This window comes from Gopherus flavomarginatus, chromosome 8 (genome assembly GCF_025201925.1).
Source record: "Gopherus flavomarginatus isolate rGopFla2 chromosome 8, rGopFla2.mat.asm, whole genome shotgun sequence".
Lineage (NCBI taxonomy): Eukaryota > Metazoa > Chordata > Testudines > Testudinidae > Gopherus > Gopherus flavomarginatus.
This window is the reverse complement of record NC_066624.1, coordinates 115,084,040-115,099,410: the sequence shown is the minus strand read 5'-3', so window position 1 is coordinate 115,099,410 and position 15,371 is coordinate 115,084,040. Positions and strand designations below refer to the sequence as shown.

At 37.0% G+C, this 15,371-nt stretch overlaps 1 protein-coding gene across 29 annotated transcripts in view; it reads right to left on the bottom strand.

The window, feature by feature from the left end:
• The window catches only part of DLG1 (discs large MAGUK scaffold protein 1), a 443,566-nt gene that overhangs the window by 140,026 nt on the left and 288,169 nt on the right, over positions 1-15,371 (bottom strand). For 17 of the 29 annotated variants that reach the window (XM_050963885.1, XM_050963882.1, XM_050963890.1 and 14 more), the window contains 2 exons: positions 14,528-14,664; positions 5,601-5,745 (listed from right to left, as the gene is read on the bottom strand). In XM_050963885.1, coding sequence (XP_050819842.1) covers positions 5,601-5,745; positions 14,528-14,664 — 282 coding nt within the window. Of the gene's footprint in view, positions 1-5,600; positions 5,746-14,527; positions 14,668-15,371 lie in introns of all 29 variants that reach the window. The other 12 variants (XM_050963879.1, XM_050963878.1, XM_050963880.1 and 9 more) reach the window with 2 other exon arrangements.

The following is a 15,371-nucleotide window of genomic DNA, read 5'->3' as shown; positions in this document are numbered from 1 at the left end:
CAACAAATCCAATTCAGCGCTCTTCAACAATGCCTCATTTTTATAGTAACATGAAAGACAGATGAAAATTGAAATCTCTGCAAGCTGCGTGGAAACTTTTTAAAGACACCATAATAGAGGCTCAACTTAAGAGTATACCCCAAATTAAAAAACAGAGGAAGAGAAGCAAAAAAAGTCACCATGCTAAATAACAAAGTAAAAGAAGCAGTTGTGACATTGCACTCCATATGATTTTATGAAAATATGCTAACAAGTGTGAATATAATGTAACTGTAATATGCTTCATGCAAAATGTCTCTTGCAAGGTATCATTAAAAAGCTTATAATCTACTCGGTGTGTTCATCCTATTTGTATGAATTATCATTCTTGTATCTGAAACTAGAAATATGAAATATAACTGAAGTCCTATTGTAATTTTGCAAAGTGTGGGCCATTAATGGTGGTTTTGAATCCTGATGGCTCCCATTAACCAGGGCAACTGACTGTAGACGGCTCTGTTTACTTGCAAGCCCTCCTGTGAGTCAGGCTGGGAAGAATGAAGGCTTGGGGTCTCAAAGGAATCATAGAATACCAGGGCTGGAAAGGACCTCAGGAGGTCATCTAGTCCAACCCCCTGCTCAAAGCAGGACCAATCCCCAACTAAATCATCCCAGCCAGGGCTTTGTCAAGCTTGACCTTAAAAACCTCTAAGGAAGGAGATTCCACCACCTCCCTAGGGAACCCATTCCAGTGCTTCACCACCCTCCTAGTGAAAAAGTTGTTCCTAATATCTAACCTAAACCTCCCCGACTGCAACTTGAGACCCTTACTCCTTGTTCTGTCATCTGCCACCACTGAGAACAGTCTAGATCCAACCACTTTGGAACCCCCTTTCAGGTAGTTGAAAGCAGCTATTAAATCCCCCCTCATTCTTCTCTTCTGCAGACTGAACAATCCCAGTTCCCTCAGTCTCTCCACATAAATCATGTTCTCCAGCCTCCTAATCATTTTTGTTGCCCTCCGCTGGACTCTTTCCAATTTTTCCACATCCTTCTTGTAGTGTGGGGCCCAAAACTGGACACAGTACTCCAGATGAGGCCTCACCAATGTCAAATAGAGGGGAATGATCACATCCCTCAATCTGCTGGCAACGCCCCCACCTATAGAGCCCAAAATGCCATTAACCTTCTTGGCAACAAGGGCACACTTCGACTCATATCCAGCTTCTCGTCCACTGTAACCTCTAGGTCCTTTTCTGCAGAACTGCTGTCTAGCCATTCGGTCCCTAGTCTGTAGCAGTGCATGGGATTCTTCCGTTCTAAGTGCAGGACTCCACACTTGTCCTTGTTGAACCTCATCAAATTTCTTTTGGCCCAATCCTCTAATTTGTCTAGGTCCCTCTGTATGCTATCCCTACCCTCCAGCATATCTACTACTCCTCTCAGTTTAGTGTCATTTGCAAACTTGCTGAGATGCAGCCCACACCATCCTCCAGATCATTAATGAAGATATTGAACAAAACCGGTCCAGGACTGACCCTTGGGGCACTCCGCTTGATAGCAGCTGCCAACTAGACAAGGAGCTATTGATCACTACCCGTTGAGCCTGACAATCTAGCCAGCTTTCTGTCCACCTTATAGTCCATGTAACCTGGTACTGGAAACAATCTTAAACCTGGTGCTTTTCCATTTAGAAGGAAGTGTGGGGACCCAGAGAGACAAAAGATTCCCGCCTTGTGTATAAAAGGGGGTTGGACAGAACAAAGGAGGCTGCAGTCATGAAAAATCCCCTAGCTACCACCAGAGCTGGAACAAGGACTGTACCGGGGGAAGGATTGGGCCTAGACTAGAAAGGAGTCTAGTCTGTGACAAAAGCTTATTGGAACATCTCTGAGGGCGAGGTTTCATCTGCAATCAGTTCCTTACTATATTAAGCTTAGATTTTCGTGTTTTTGTTTTATTCTACTTGGTAATTTACTTTGTTCTGTCTGTTGTTATTTCTTGGAACCACTTTAACCTTACTTTTCATATTTAATAAAATCACTTTTTCCTTATTAACCCGGAGCAAGTAATTAATACATGGAGGAGGCAAACAGCTGTGCATATCTGTCTATCAGTATTACAGAGGGTGGATAATTTATGAGTTTACCCTGTATAAGCTTTGTACAGAGTAAAATGGATTTGGGGTTTGGACTCCATTGGGAGCTGAGTATCTGGGTGCTGGAGACAGGAGCACTTCTTAAACTGTTTTCAGTTAAGTCTGCAGCTTTTGGGGGACGTGGTTCAGACCTGGGTCTGTGTTTGCAGCAGGCTAGTGTGTCTGGCTCAACAAGACAGGTTCTGAAATCCGAAGCTGACAGGGAAAACGGGCTCAGAGGTAGTCTCAGCACATCAGGTGGTAGTCCCAAGGGGGTTTCTTGACTCAACCCGTCACAACAGTGAGAGGCAAAAAAAGGGCATCCTTTAAAAAGAGGAAGTTAAATCCTAGTGAGGAAAATAGAAAGGTGCATCAACACTGGCAAATAAAATGTAAAAATACAATTAGAAAGGCCAAAAAAGAATTTGATGACATTAGCCAAAGACTCAGAAAGTAATAGCAATTTTTTTTGTTAAGTAGATCAGAAGCAGGAAACCTGCTAAACAACCAGTGGGGCCACTGGAAGACCAAGGTGCTAAAGGAGCACTAAAGGACAATAAGGCCATTACAGAGAAACTAAAATAATTCTTTGTATTGGTCTTCACGGCTGAGGATGTGAGGGAGATTCCCAAACCTGAGCCATTCTTTTTAGGTGACAGATCTGAGGAACTGTCCCAGATTGAGTTATTATTAGAGGAGGTTTTGGAACATATTGATAAATTAAACAGCAATAAGTCACCAGGATCAGATGATATTCACCCAAGAGTTTTGAAGGGACTCAAATCTGAAATTGCAGAACTACTAACTGTAGTCTGTAACCTATCACTTAAATCAGCTTCTGTACCAGATGACTGGAGGATAGCTAATGTGATGTTAATTTTTAAAAAGGACTCCAGAGGTGATCCCAGCAATTACAGGCCTGTAAGCCTGACTTCAGTACCAGGTAAACTGGTTGAAACTATAATAAAAAACAATATTGTCAGACATATAGATGAACATAATTTGTTCAAGAAGAGTCAACATGGTTTTAATAAAGGGAAATCATGTCTCACCAGTCTACTAGAATTCTTTGAGGAAGTCAACAAGCATGTGGACAAGGGGGATACAGTGGATACAGTGTACTTAGATTTTCAGAAAACCTTTGACAAGCCTCACCAAAGGCTCTTATGCAAAGTAAGCTGCCACGGGATAAGAGGGAAGATTCTCTCATGGATTGGTAACTGGTTAAAAGATAAGAAACAAAGGGTAGGAATAAATGGCCAGTTTCCAGAATGGAGTAAATAGGTAAATAGTGGTGTCCTCCAGGGGTCTGTTCTGGGACTAGTCCTATTCAAAATATTCATAAATAATCTGGAAAAAGGGTTAAGCAGTGAGTGAGGCGACAAAATTTGCAGATGATACAAAATTACTTTAGATAGTTAAGACCCAGGTAGACTGTGAAGAACTACAAAAGGATCTCACAAAACTGGGTAACTGGGCAACAAAATGGCAGATGAAATTTAATGTTGATAAATGCAAAGTAATGCACATTAGAAAGCATAATCCAAACTATACATATAAAATGATGGAGTCTAAATTAGTTACCACCACTCAAGAAAGAGATCTTGGAGTCATTGTGGATAGTTCTCTGAAAACATCCAATCAATGTGCAGCAGTAGTCAAAAAGGTGAACAGAATGTTTGGAATCATTAAGAAAGGGATAGATAATGGAACAGAAAATATCATGTTGCCTCTATATAAATCCATAGTATGCCCACATCTTAAAAACTGTGTCCAGATGTGGTCACCCCATCTCAAAAAAGATATATTAGAATTGGAAAAGGTTCAGGAAAGGGCAACAAAAATGATTAGGGGTATGGAACGGCTTCTGTATGAGGAGAGATTAATAAGACTGGGACTTTTCAGCTTTGAAAAGAGACGGCTAAGGGGAGATATGATTGAGGTCTATAAAATCATGACTGGTGTGGAGAAAGTAGATAAGGAAGTGTTGTTTACTACTTCTCATAACACAAGAACTAGGGGTCACCAAATGAAATTAATAGGCAGCAGATTTAAAACAAATAAGCAAGTATTTCTTCACTAAATGCACAGTCATCTTGTTGAACTCCTTGCCAGAGGATGTTGTGAAGGCCAAGATTATAATAGGGTTCAAAAAAAGAACTAGATAAATTCATGGAGGATAGGTCCATTAATGGCTGTTAGCCATGATGGCCAGAAATGGTGTACCTAGCCTCTGTTTGCCAGAAGCTGGGGATGAATGACAGGCGATGGATCACTTGATGATTACCTGCTCTAGTCATTCCCTCTGGTGCACCTGGAACTGGCCACTGCTGGAAGACGGGATACTGGGCTAGATGGACCTTTGCTCTTACCCAGTAGGGCCATTCTTATGTTCTTACAGTGTCACAAGTACCTTAACTGTATATTTCCATACTTCTACTCTGCATAGATTCCTATATCACACTCACTGCTGTAAATTTTGAGAACTTTCCAATGGAGCATTAAGCAATATGACCAGGCATCTGTCACGTAAGGTTTATTCTCTAGCTCACGCTCTTCCCAAAGGGGAATTGTGTGTGCAGTGATGTTGTGTCTCCATTGAGGAACAGCAGGAGAGAGAATGTTCACATTTTCAGAGTTAAGATAAACTTAAAAGAAAAATCTAGTTTCTGAGTTTGGAATTTTTTTTTTGTGATATCTTACAAATTGTTGTGACTGTTTTACTGTTCAGCTCCTGAGACGTTCCCCCTCTACCTTAACTCCAGCTTAACGTGTTTTGCTTTGTTTTTTGTTTGGGAATTATAATAATCATGTTGGAACTCAGATGAACTTCTGAAAAAATTGGAGAATTTCAATTTCAGATATTCATCAATGAATTTGAAAAAAAACCTTTACTTATATATATGTTTGTACATTAATTTGTCCATTAAAGAGAGACAATGGAAATATATGCAAAGTTCAGACTTCTATGAAATCTGAGCAGGTGAAATTTGGATGCAAGAAAAACAAGCGAAATGAAAAGTAAAAATGTCACTAAATTCCACCCAAAACAATATTCTATCCCTTTACTCATTTCAAACACCACACCACGCACACACTGCTTTATAAACATCAAATAACCCTCACAATACAGTATCCATCAGAGGGAAGCAGGATTCCCATTATACAAATCCGATATTGAGGCAGAAATATTAAGTCACCTGCCCTAGGCACAACAAACCAATGGCAGAGCAAGAATTATTACTCAGGAGTTCCTGACTGTAGACACATGCTCATCATGCTAGCTCATGATGCCTTCCTGCTTAATTGTTATAATTCTTCTGATAACATTTTCATACCAATCTCAGATTTTCCCATCAATAAAATTCTTAATTTTAAAACTTGAAATAAATGTTTAAAATATGTTAAATATTTTGTGTTAACCAAAACTTTAAAGACAGATATGTTTATTAAGAGCTAAGTAGTAAAGACAAGCTCAACTTACAGTTTGTGATGTCTGGAGGGGCATAACTATCATTCATGAACATGCTGGTGGGTTTTGCAACTTTCAGATAAACAAAATCAGATGTGTTTTTTAAGGCAGTCACTGCTTCTTCATGTGTAACTTCTTCTAAGCAAACACTGTTCACCTAAAGATAAAGAATAAATGAACTCATCCTTAACATAAAACTGTAAGCTTTCATAAAGTTTCACAGAAAGTTTCTCTCAAACTTCTTGGAGCGTTCCAGGATCAGTAAACCTTACTTTTAGTCCATTATGCCACAGATCTATTAGGTCCTACAGCACCACAGTTCATGTATGATGCTTTATTTACACATAGAGATGGCAAGTGCCTGTCCAAAGGGTAATATAATCTATGTTGGACATAGCATAGCAAAGGATGGGTTTTTGGATACTGGATGGATGAGTGTTACTATGAAGAGCTTCCCATAAACATCCATGAATCTACTTACTTAGCCTTGTTCAAATCCCTCCTTAAAAACGCTCCTTTGCTGCGAAGCCTACAAAAAAAGCCTGACAAAGCTTAGGCCACTGTTTTGTTGATACCACTGCCTGTCATACTAACCAATATTGTCTCACTGTTTCCTTGTATTCCCCCATCTTATTGTAACCATCTTCTCTACTACTTAGATTGTAAACTCTTTGGAGCAGAAATGGTCTTTGTTCTGTATTTGCACAGCACCAAGCACCAAGAGGAATACAGCTCTTATACACTATGGTGGTAATAAGAAGAAATAGTAATAATATATCAGATTTGCTTTTATTATGATTGTATCTAATTTGTTCCTTATGAATATAGAATTTTTATATATAGTAATTTCACATTTTCTATGAATTAATGTATTTAGTTATTTGAGTCACCAAATTCCTGAAGGAATTGAAGTGTCAGTCAGCACTGGAAGGTCAACTGAAGACAGACTATTCATATCAAAAAACTGGCTGTACTGTTGAAGAGTCTAAAACAGCGTTTCCCAAACTTTTTTGGCCACGGAACACTTTTTAGCCTATTATGGAACACTTATATTATTTTGTAGTAGTTTGGTTTTCAAGTAAAATGTAAACCTTTAAAAAATATTAAAGGGTTTTACATGCTATGCTTTAGTTGAAAGACATTTTTAATTAACCATTTTCAGGCCTTTGTGGTTTTACACTGCTCTATCCTGGCCATCTACTCCAGACATCAGTCACCACAATACATAAACACAAGGGGCAAGGTTTTCAAAAACAGAATTAGACTCCTTAAGCCATATTTAAGCACCACCATAAATGGCCTGATTTTCAAAAATACTGATATACTCTGCAGCTTCCACTGACTTTCCTGGGAGCTGAAGGATGCACCTAAATATGGACACAGTTTAACTTTAAGGACTCATTTTTGAGAAACTTGACAAAGACCTTCTTCTCTCCTCTCCCCCACCCAACTGGAATTGGAGGGGAAAACAGAAAAGGTCTGGTACGTATGGCTTTCCACCACTAATGTCAGGGGACGGGCAAACAGAACTTGTACTGGGTTGAATCAGCAACTCACTCCATTTTGGAAGTGATAGGCAGTGCAGAATATCCAATATAGTTTCGTGCAAATGCTGAAGGCCAATTTAAAATTTTGTCTGTGCCTGCAGAGCCCAGATGTTGCAGGCAGTAGGAAAAATATTTTTGAGAGCTGAGCCTTAAAACAGCAACTTTAAATTTGTGTCATCTAGAGGAGCCCATACTATAACTAGGAGAACTGTTGTAATAATGGGTCTTTAAATTTATTTTAACTGTGAGCTCAATTGTAAGAAGTGAGCGAAAATTCATAAAATCCCACAATAACCTACAATAATACATGTTGATGGGAAAAGGTGCAAAAGGCAGACAGAAGGACTGAATTAATCCAAACAGGAAGGCCTATGGATATCGGTAAACAAGAGAAGGAGGGACTAACAGGCGAACAAAACATTTCACCCACCAGTCCCTTTTTGGGTCCTTAAAAGAAAAAAAATTTTTTTCAGGGATGCAACTGCCTGCAAACTGTTTGAGAACCACCACTTAACAAAAGTGGAAGAATAGGAAAGGAACAAGCTTTACCGTCTTGGATACTACTTCCACCATCTCCTGGGACCTCAGAATCCACTGTTACATCGCTGGGCCCTCATTATCCTAATCCTGAGAAACATCCTGGGCAGACAAAGGAGCCCAGATGACATGCCACCTGCACCTCCCCACCCCTCCTTATTTCTTCTTTTTCCTATTTGACTTCTGTTTAACAACAGTCTGGCTTAGCTGGCCAGGACTGTATATTTTGCAACATTGCTGTAAGTCTGTGACCAAAGAGCCAGCTAAAAGCAATGCCCAAGGCAGCTTGATGCTGGTAGAAGTCTGCCAAGTTTTGGAATGGACGATAAGACTGTGTGCTCTGTGCTTGTATTTCTTGAATAATGAAACTGTAAGTGAGAATCAACATAAGAGACAGAACCTACATTTTCTATCTTTGTTGTTCCGCTCTCTCCTGTCTTGTGTGTTTACTTTGTAGTTAATTGGGATCAAACTAGCAGCAGCAATAGCAACAGCAGCTTCAGGCAAGCAATCTCAACTAATTTTTTCTCCTTTCCACCAAAATAGGAGAGTTATCACAATTTTTAGTACCATCTAAAAGACTGTCAAGCAGAGTTTTTTACTTCTAAAAACTGTTTAAAGCTAAAGGGAAAGGGAACAAGGGATAATGTTAAAATGAAAGCCTGACTTAATACTTTACATTTCCAATGTGATAGCTGTTTTTACTTGTTTTTCTTTATCTTTAATAAAAGATTTAAAGAATTTTTAATGGTGTTTGCCATGGTACTAAGCAGGCCAAGGTATCTCTACCTGAATCCCAAACTTTGTTTAAAACTGTTAATGTTGTACAATGACAGGGTCATGTTAATACTGTTGACTCTCTGGATCCATATATTCCATCAAAATTAACACAACAGAACACCAGGAGTAAAACAAAAAGAAGCAGAGACTTTTTCTGCTGCTTCTGTAATTATTTAGTTTACTTATACATCATATTAAAAATGTTTACTGTACCTTTTGAATACTGTTATTTATAAAGCACTTAACAGTTTTAAAGCACCATAGTACATTTTTTGTCTATTTAATGTTTTCATACTATGCAAATCAATTGCCTAGGATCAAACCACCTTATATTGATGTTACAGTTTTTGAAGACAGCTATTTTAACTCATACTATTCTTAGTAAATAGATATTGTAATTTTATAATGCATCTATAAATTGAGTAGTATAATATTGAGAGAGTTGAAAAGCTATATTCTGCCTGATTTGGAAACTGTTCCTCAGATTAGATACTAAAATCAACTTCATTACTTTTATTCATAAGCAGAGTATGTCAACACAGTAGATTACATGTTTTACAAGTCTTTTGGCTGACATTTAAAAACTGATTTTGGGAGTATTCCTATATATGTTAAACTGTGGATTTATTTTGAATATCTCCAGTAAAATAACCATTTCCCCTCCAACCCACATAAAAATCCTACACTGGATTATATTACAATTTTTTCTTACTCTTTTGATTATGCAAATTTCCTTTAGTGGCTGAAATACTGCTGAACCAAATCATTTATCTAAAAGCTAGACTTAATGGTAAGCATTTCATAAAATCAGAAAAGCTTTACAATTTTTGAAATCTCTAGTAATATAAACATACTGAACATTTTTGCCAACATGTTCAAATTACACTCCCTTTTTTGGGTGAAGGATTATTACCAGGAATACCAGACTCCTAGATCTGGCTTCCCACTGATATCCCTCCCAACATTTTTATACTCTACATATCAATTATAACTATGTAAACATTAACCCTCTGAAATAAGGGTTGCAATTAATCTTGAAATAATAGCAAAACTCCAAGAAAGGATTCTTGCAATTATGACATAGGCTAGTTCCATTCATGCCATCAGTATGCAAATGTATTACACAGCTGACATTACTAGAAAGCTGTTAAGAAATTGCTTCTAAGTAATAGGCATTTTTGTGGATCTGATATCTTGAAATACCAGTCTTTGCATCTGTACACCAAGTTTGCCAATACAATACTTGACGATACTATTTTTTATTACAAATAGTTGCACTGTAAAAAAGACAAACTAAAATAGTATTTTTCAATTCACTTCATACAAGTACTGTAGTACAATATCCTTATGGTGAAAGTGCAATTTACAAATGTAGATTTTTTTTTTCTTACAGTGACACAAAAATCAGAAGGGATTTTTTTTTTTTTTAAAGGGTACAAATATTCAGTACCCAAAAGCATTCTTGGCTCCTCTGGAAGAACAGCTGTCCCATTATATTTATAGAAATATAAAATGGATATTTACAAAAAAATGATCCTACTTAACAAATTCTTTCTACCTCTTAAGAATTTCTTCTGTTAGTGTTTAACTATCCTGACAATTTTAAATAATTTGAAAATCAGGAACCACTCAGATTTTCACGGAGTTGAGCAGAGCCACATGCAGAGAGCCAAAAAATGTCAGGCAGTCCAAAAGTTATAATGCACAAGTTCCTAAAAGTGCGATTATTTATATAAAGTAACGGTGCCAACATTTCCAGTGTGTGACTAGGTGAAAAAATAGAACATGGGGGAAAAAAAATCTATCTATACCAATAACTTGGCAAATATCACTAATTACTTATTAAATAAAATGAGTGAACATTAAGTTCCTGTACAAGTCACTGATTACTAATCAGAGTGACATAATGATGAGATTTTTACCATTCATACATTCTGCTTTGAAAGGGGAAGAATTACATATTCATACTCCAACACCTTTACTAGAAGTTACTCCATAAACTTTTATGTAACAGGCTCTCTTCCTCACTAAAGTTTACTTGTACAATTCATGCAGTAAAAAGTGTGCCATAAAGGGTCAGCTTCCATTTTTCTAGCCTCCAAACTTAACTCTTTCACAAGGTGAAGATTCAGTAAAAGTGTTATATTTTCTTTAACAAAAAATCCATAACACAAGTTGCAAGTCTAAAAAGAGTTTCCCTATGAAACTTTAATTCATCAGACAGGTTAGATACGATTTATACTGTACAGGTTACCTGACTCCCTTCAAGTCCATTCAAATATACTGCAGGTAAGATAATCTTTCTCTGATATTGGCTAGACAGATGGCCAGTGGGGATTTTGATATTCATCTTATTAATGTAGTCTCTTATAAGACATCATCATTGGTATCCTTATTCTCTCTCCTCTGCGCCTTCATTATTTTTTATACCAACTTGTTATGTCTTAATTAAACTGTAAGATCTTTGGGGCTGGGGCTCTCTCTTATTCCGTCTCTGTACAAAGCCAAGCATAATGGGGTCCTGATCCTGGTTGGGGTGTTAATGTAATACATTAAAATATTTATTCAGTGTGCATAACATCACATTTGATACTCAAATGAAATGTATGTCATAACCTCAAATCACAGAGGCCTGGACATGAAACTCTGAGGTTGCACTCAAATGAGGAGAGAGAATATCTCTGCAGGGTAGAAGTTTGGATCCCCTGAGCTCCATAAAACCTTCACGAACTGTTGAAACACAGCCATCAGCATGGATGCGCTATGCTGCCTCATTGTTTTTGGATTTCTTCCTTGCCCCATGCAGTTGCACTGCAATAGAAGCGTGCTGCTAGGAAAATCTGGGAACCTCCATAATGGGGAAATCTAGAACAGAGAACAAGTTCACACAACAGCAATCCCACTGTGGAAACTCATTCTCTCTCCACTGCCAGACCATCCCCCTAATCCACAGATACCCCCATTGACACCCCAAATAATAACTAACTGTTTATAAAGTGATTTGCAGATAAAAACTCAATATAACTGATAAATATAAATAAAAGCAAAATGTGTAATTTTCACCTTCAAATCGTTTTACTAACATTAACTAACCCACGAAAAACCCTTTAAGGTAAGCTTATAATTCCTGTGTTTTACTGATGGGGACCCAGCATAAAGACTAAGGGTCAGATTCTTACTCTTAGAGCAAGGATCACTTTATTCCAGGACTGTCAAATTATTTAAAAAATTAATCACAGTTTTAATCACATCGTTTAATAACAAAATAATACCATTTATTTAACTTATTTTTGGATGTTTTCTACGTTTTCAAATATACTGATTTCAATTACAACCCAGAATACAAAGTATACAGCGGTCACAGCATTTAGCATATCTGGCATGTAAATAACTTGCAACACCAGCTACAGAAGTGCCATGCAAATGTCTGCTCTCACTTTTAGGTGACTCTGTACATAAGAAGCAGGCAGCATTATTTCCCATAAATGTAAATAAACTTCATAGAATACCAGGGTTGGAAGGGACCTCAGGAGGTGATCTAGTCCAACTCCCTGCTCAAAGAGGGACCAATCCCCAGACAGATTTTTGCCCCAGATCCCTAAATGGACCCCCCCAAGGATTGAACTCACAACCCTAGGTTTAGCAGGCCAATGCTCAAACCACTAAACTATCCCTCCCCATACCTGTCTTAGTGACTGACTGAAAAAGGAGTAAGTAGGATTAAGTGGATTCGTAGGCTCTGAAGTCTAACATTGTTTTGTTTTTGAGTCCAGTTATGTAACAAATAAAAAAAAATCTACATTTGTAAATTTCACTTTCATGATAGAGATTGCACTACAGCAACTGCATAAAGTTAATTGAAAAACAATTCTTTTGTTTATCTTTTTCACAGTGCAAATATTTGTAATAAAAAATAATTAAGGCTGTCGATTAATCAAAAACTCAAAAAACTTAATCGTGATTAACTGCAGTTTTAATTGCACTGTTAAACAACAATAGAATACCAATTGACATTTATCCATCCACACTGATGAAGCTTGTTAAAAATGCATTAATTAAATATGTGACTCAACTCCTTGGGCGAGAACTGAATGTCTCCTGTTTTGTTTTACCCGCATTCTGCCCTATATTCATGTTATAGCAGTCTCAGATGATGACCCAGCATGTTGTTCATTTTCAGAACACTTTCACAGCAGATTTGACAAAACACAGAGAAGGTAGCAATGTGTAAGCTATCTTTAGAAATTGCAGCAGTTAACCCAAGGTTTAAGAATCTGAAGTGCCTTCCAAAATCTGAGAGGGACGAGGTGTGGAGAATGCTTTCAGAAGTCTTAAAAGAACAACAGGCCGAAGCAGAAACTACAGAACCCAAACCACCAAAAAAAGAAAATCAACCTTCTGCTGGTGGCATCTGAATCAGATGATGAAAATGAACATGCATCATCTGCACCGCTTTGGATCATTATTAATCAGAACCTGTCATCAGCATGAATACGTCCTCTGGAACGGTGGTCGAAACATGAAAGGACATATGAATGTTTAGCATATCTGGTATGTAAATACCTTCAAATGACAGCTACAAGAGTGCCATGTGAATGAACGCCTGTTCCCACTTTCAGGCGCATTGTAAATAAGAAGCAGGCAGCATTATCTTCTGCAAATGTAAACAAACGTGTTTGTCTGAGCGATTGGCTGAACAAGAAGGTGGACTTGTAGGCTTTAAAGTTTTACATTGTTTTATTTTTGAGTGCAGTTATTTTTTGTACATAATTCTACATTTGTAAGTTCAACTTTCATGATAAAGAAATAGCCCTACAGTATTTGTATTAGGTGATATGCAAAATACTATTTCTTTTGCTTTTTAACAGTGCAAATATTTGTAATAAAAAATAAATATAAAGTGAGCACCATACACTTTGTATTCTGTGTTGTAACGGAAATCAGTATTTTTGAAAATGTAGAAAACATCCAAAATATTTAAATAAATGGTATTCTAGTACTGTTTAACAGTGCAATTAATCACTTAATTAATCACAATTTTTTTTAATCGTGCCATTAATCGTGATTAATTTTTTTAATCGCTTGACAACCCTAACAATAATAATAAATGAGCATTGTACACTTTGTATTGTGTTTAACTGAAATCAATATATTTGAAAATGTAGAAAAACCTTCAAAAATATTTATAATAAATTTAAATTGGTATTCTATTATTGTTTAACAGTGTGATTAAAATTGCAATAAATCACCATTAACTTTTAAGATTGAGTCAATTTGTTTTGAGTTAATTGCTTGAGTTAACTGTGATTAATTGACAGACCTACTTTATTCTATGAATAGTTTTATTGCTTTTGCAGAGTAAGATGCTATTCAGTGTGAGTAGGTCTGGCTATGACAGCTGGAATTAGAACCTGTCTCCTAGTCTCATGCTGAGATCACTAGAGCATGCTCTGAACACAGTAGGATTACTGGTGACATCTGGGGCAGTTGAAAATTATTTTCTTTCTTACATACTGAAGGCAGCTTTGAAGTGTTTGCTTTGAGAAAAGAAAAAAGGAAAAAAAACAACAACCCTAAATAAACCACTAATGAATGGCAGTGGATTTTGTAAACTAATATAAGATGATGCACCTAATTCCAAACCAGCCATCCCTAGGGACTGGTATGCAGAAAATAAGTAAGTGGGTTCCTTACCCTTCGGGGATTTTTAGGGCAGTAGATGGTAGTGTTACCAAAGGCTATTTTAAATGTTAGAATTGCCCCGTGCCTCCAGAGACTTAATGGCAAACTCTGGAAATGAAGCATGTTGATTGCTATAGGACACAGTTCTGATTTTTCAACAGAACATTTAACCTAGTTTGAGATCTCAGAGATTTTCTGAAATGAGAGAGACTGAAGATGGAGAATTTATTTTAATATTTACATTTCTTGGAATTTGTACAAGAAACAGTATCTATGACGCATCTGTCTTGCCAGGCCTATGGACAGCTCCCTTAAAACTTAGCTGAATTATGGCATCATTTTGTATGTACCAAGAAGTAGTATGCACAGAAGGGAAAGTACACCTTTACTTACAGCTAGAAGTTTGTCTCCAATCTGAAGTTTGCCATCTTTATGTGCTGCACCTCCTTCAATAATTTTAGTTACATAGATACTGTTGTCACCAGGAATATGCTGATTTCCAACACCACCAGCTATGCTGAACCCAAGTCCTGCTTGAAAATAAAGTCATTTTTCCAGAGACCTTTTAAACTATTAATATCAATTTGATGTCAATCACAATATAATTGTGCTCCATGCAACTATGGTGCTATAGAAATAATTATAATTTAACATGACACAGGTTCTTGAGCAGGCATAGTACAGTTGTTAGAGCAGTAACTAATGTTTTTTAAACACAGTAAAATGATCAGAATTCCTCCCAAAAAAAGAGATTTAATTTTTGTCAGAGAAGCAACATTTACAAAAAAAGGTAGGTGAATCACTCAATTGCAACCACACAGCTCAACTACAGTAATGATTATCCAATCCTACCACTTCAAAGAATAGTTTTGTAATGTTGCATCATCTGTAAGTATGGAAACAAGCAGAATGGTTTCTCTGTGTAGTTTTTTCACCTTTGAAGAAATATCCAGAAATTTCACATGAAAAGTTTATTCCAGTGCTAAGATCGATATATTCCTCTTAAAAATGACTATATTATCAAGGAAGTGTTTTAACTGGGCACAAATTGTTTGCATTAAAAGAAAAATATTATGCATGCTATATGGATGAGGGCAGGTGTTTGCCAGAACTATTAAGAGCTTTACTACTGCACTTAAAATGTATCTGTCTTCATTTGCATTATTCCGATGCTGCCAATCCTCAAATGTTCCATTAGTAATGTGGACTAATATAATTTTTGTGTACTCACCGAGAA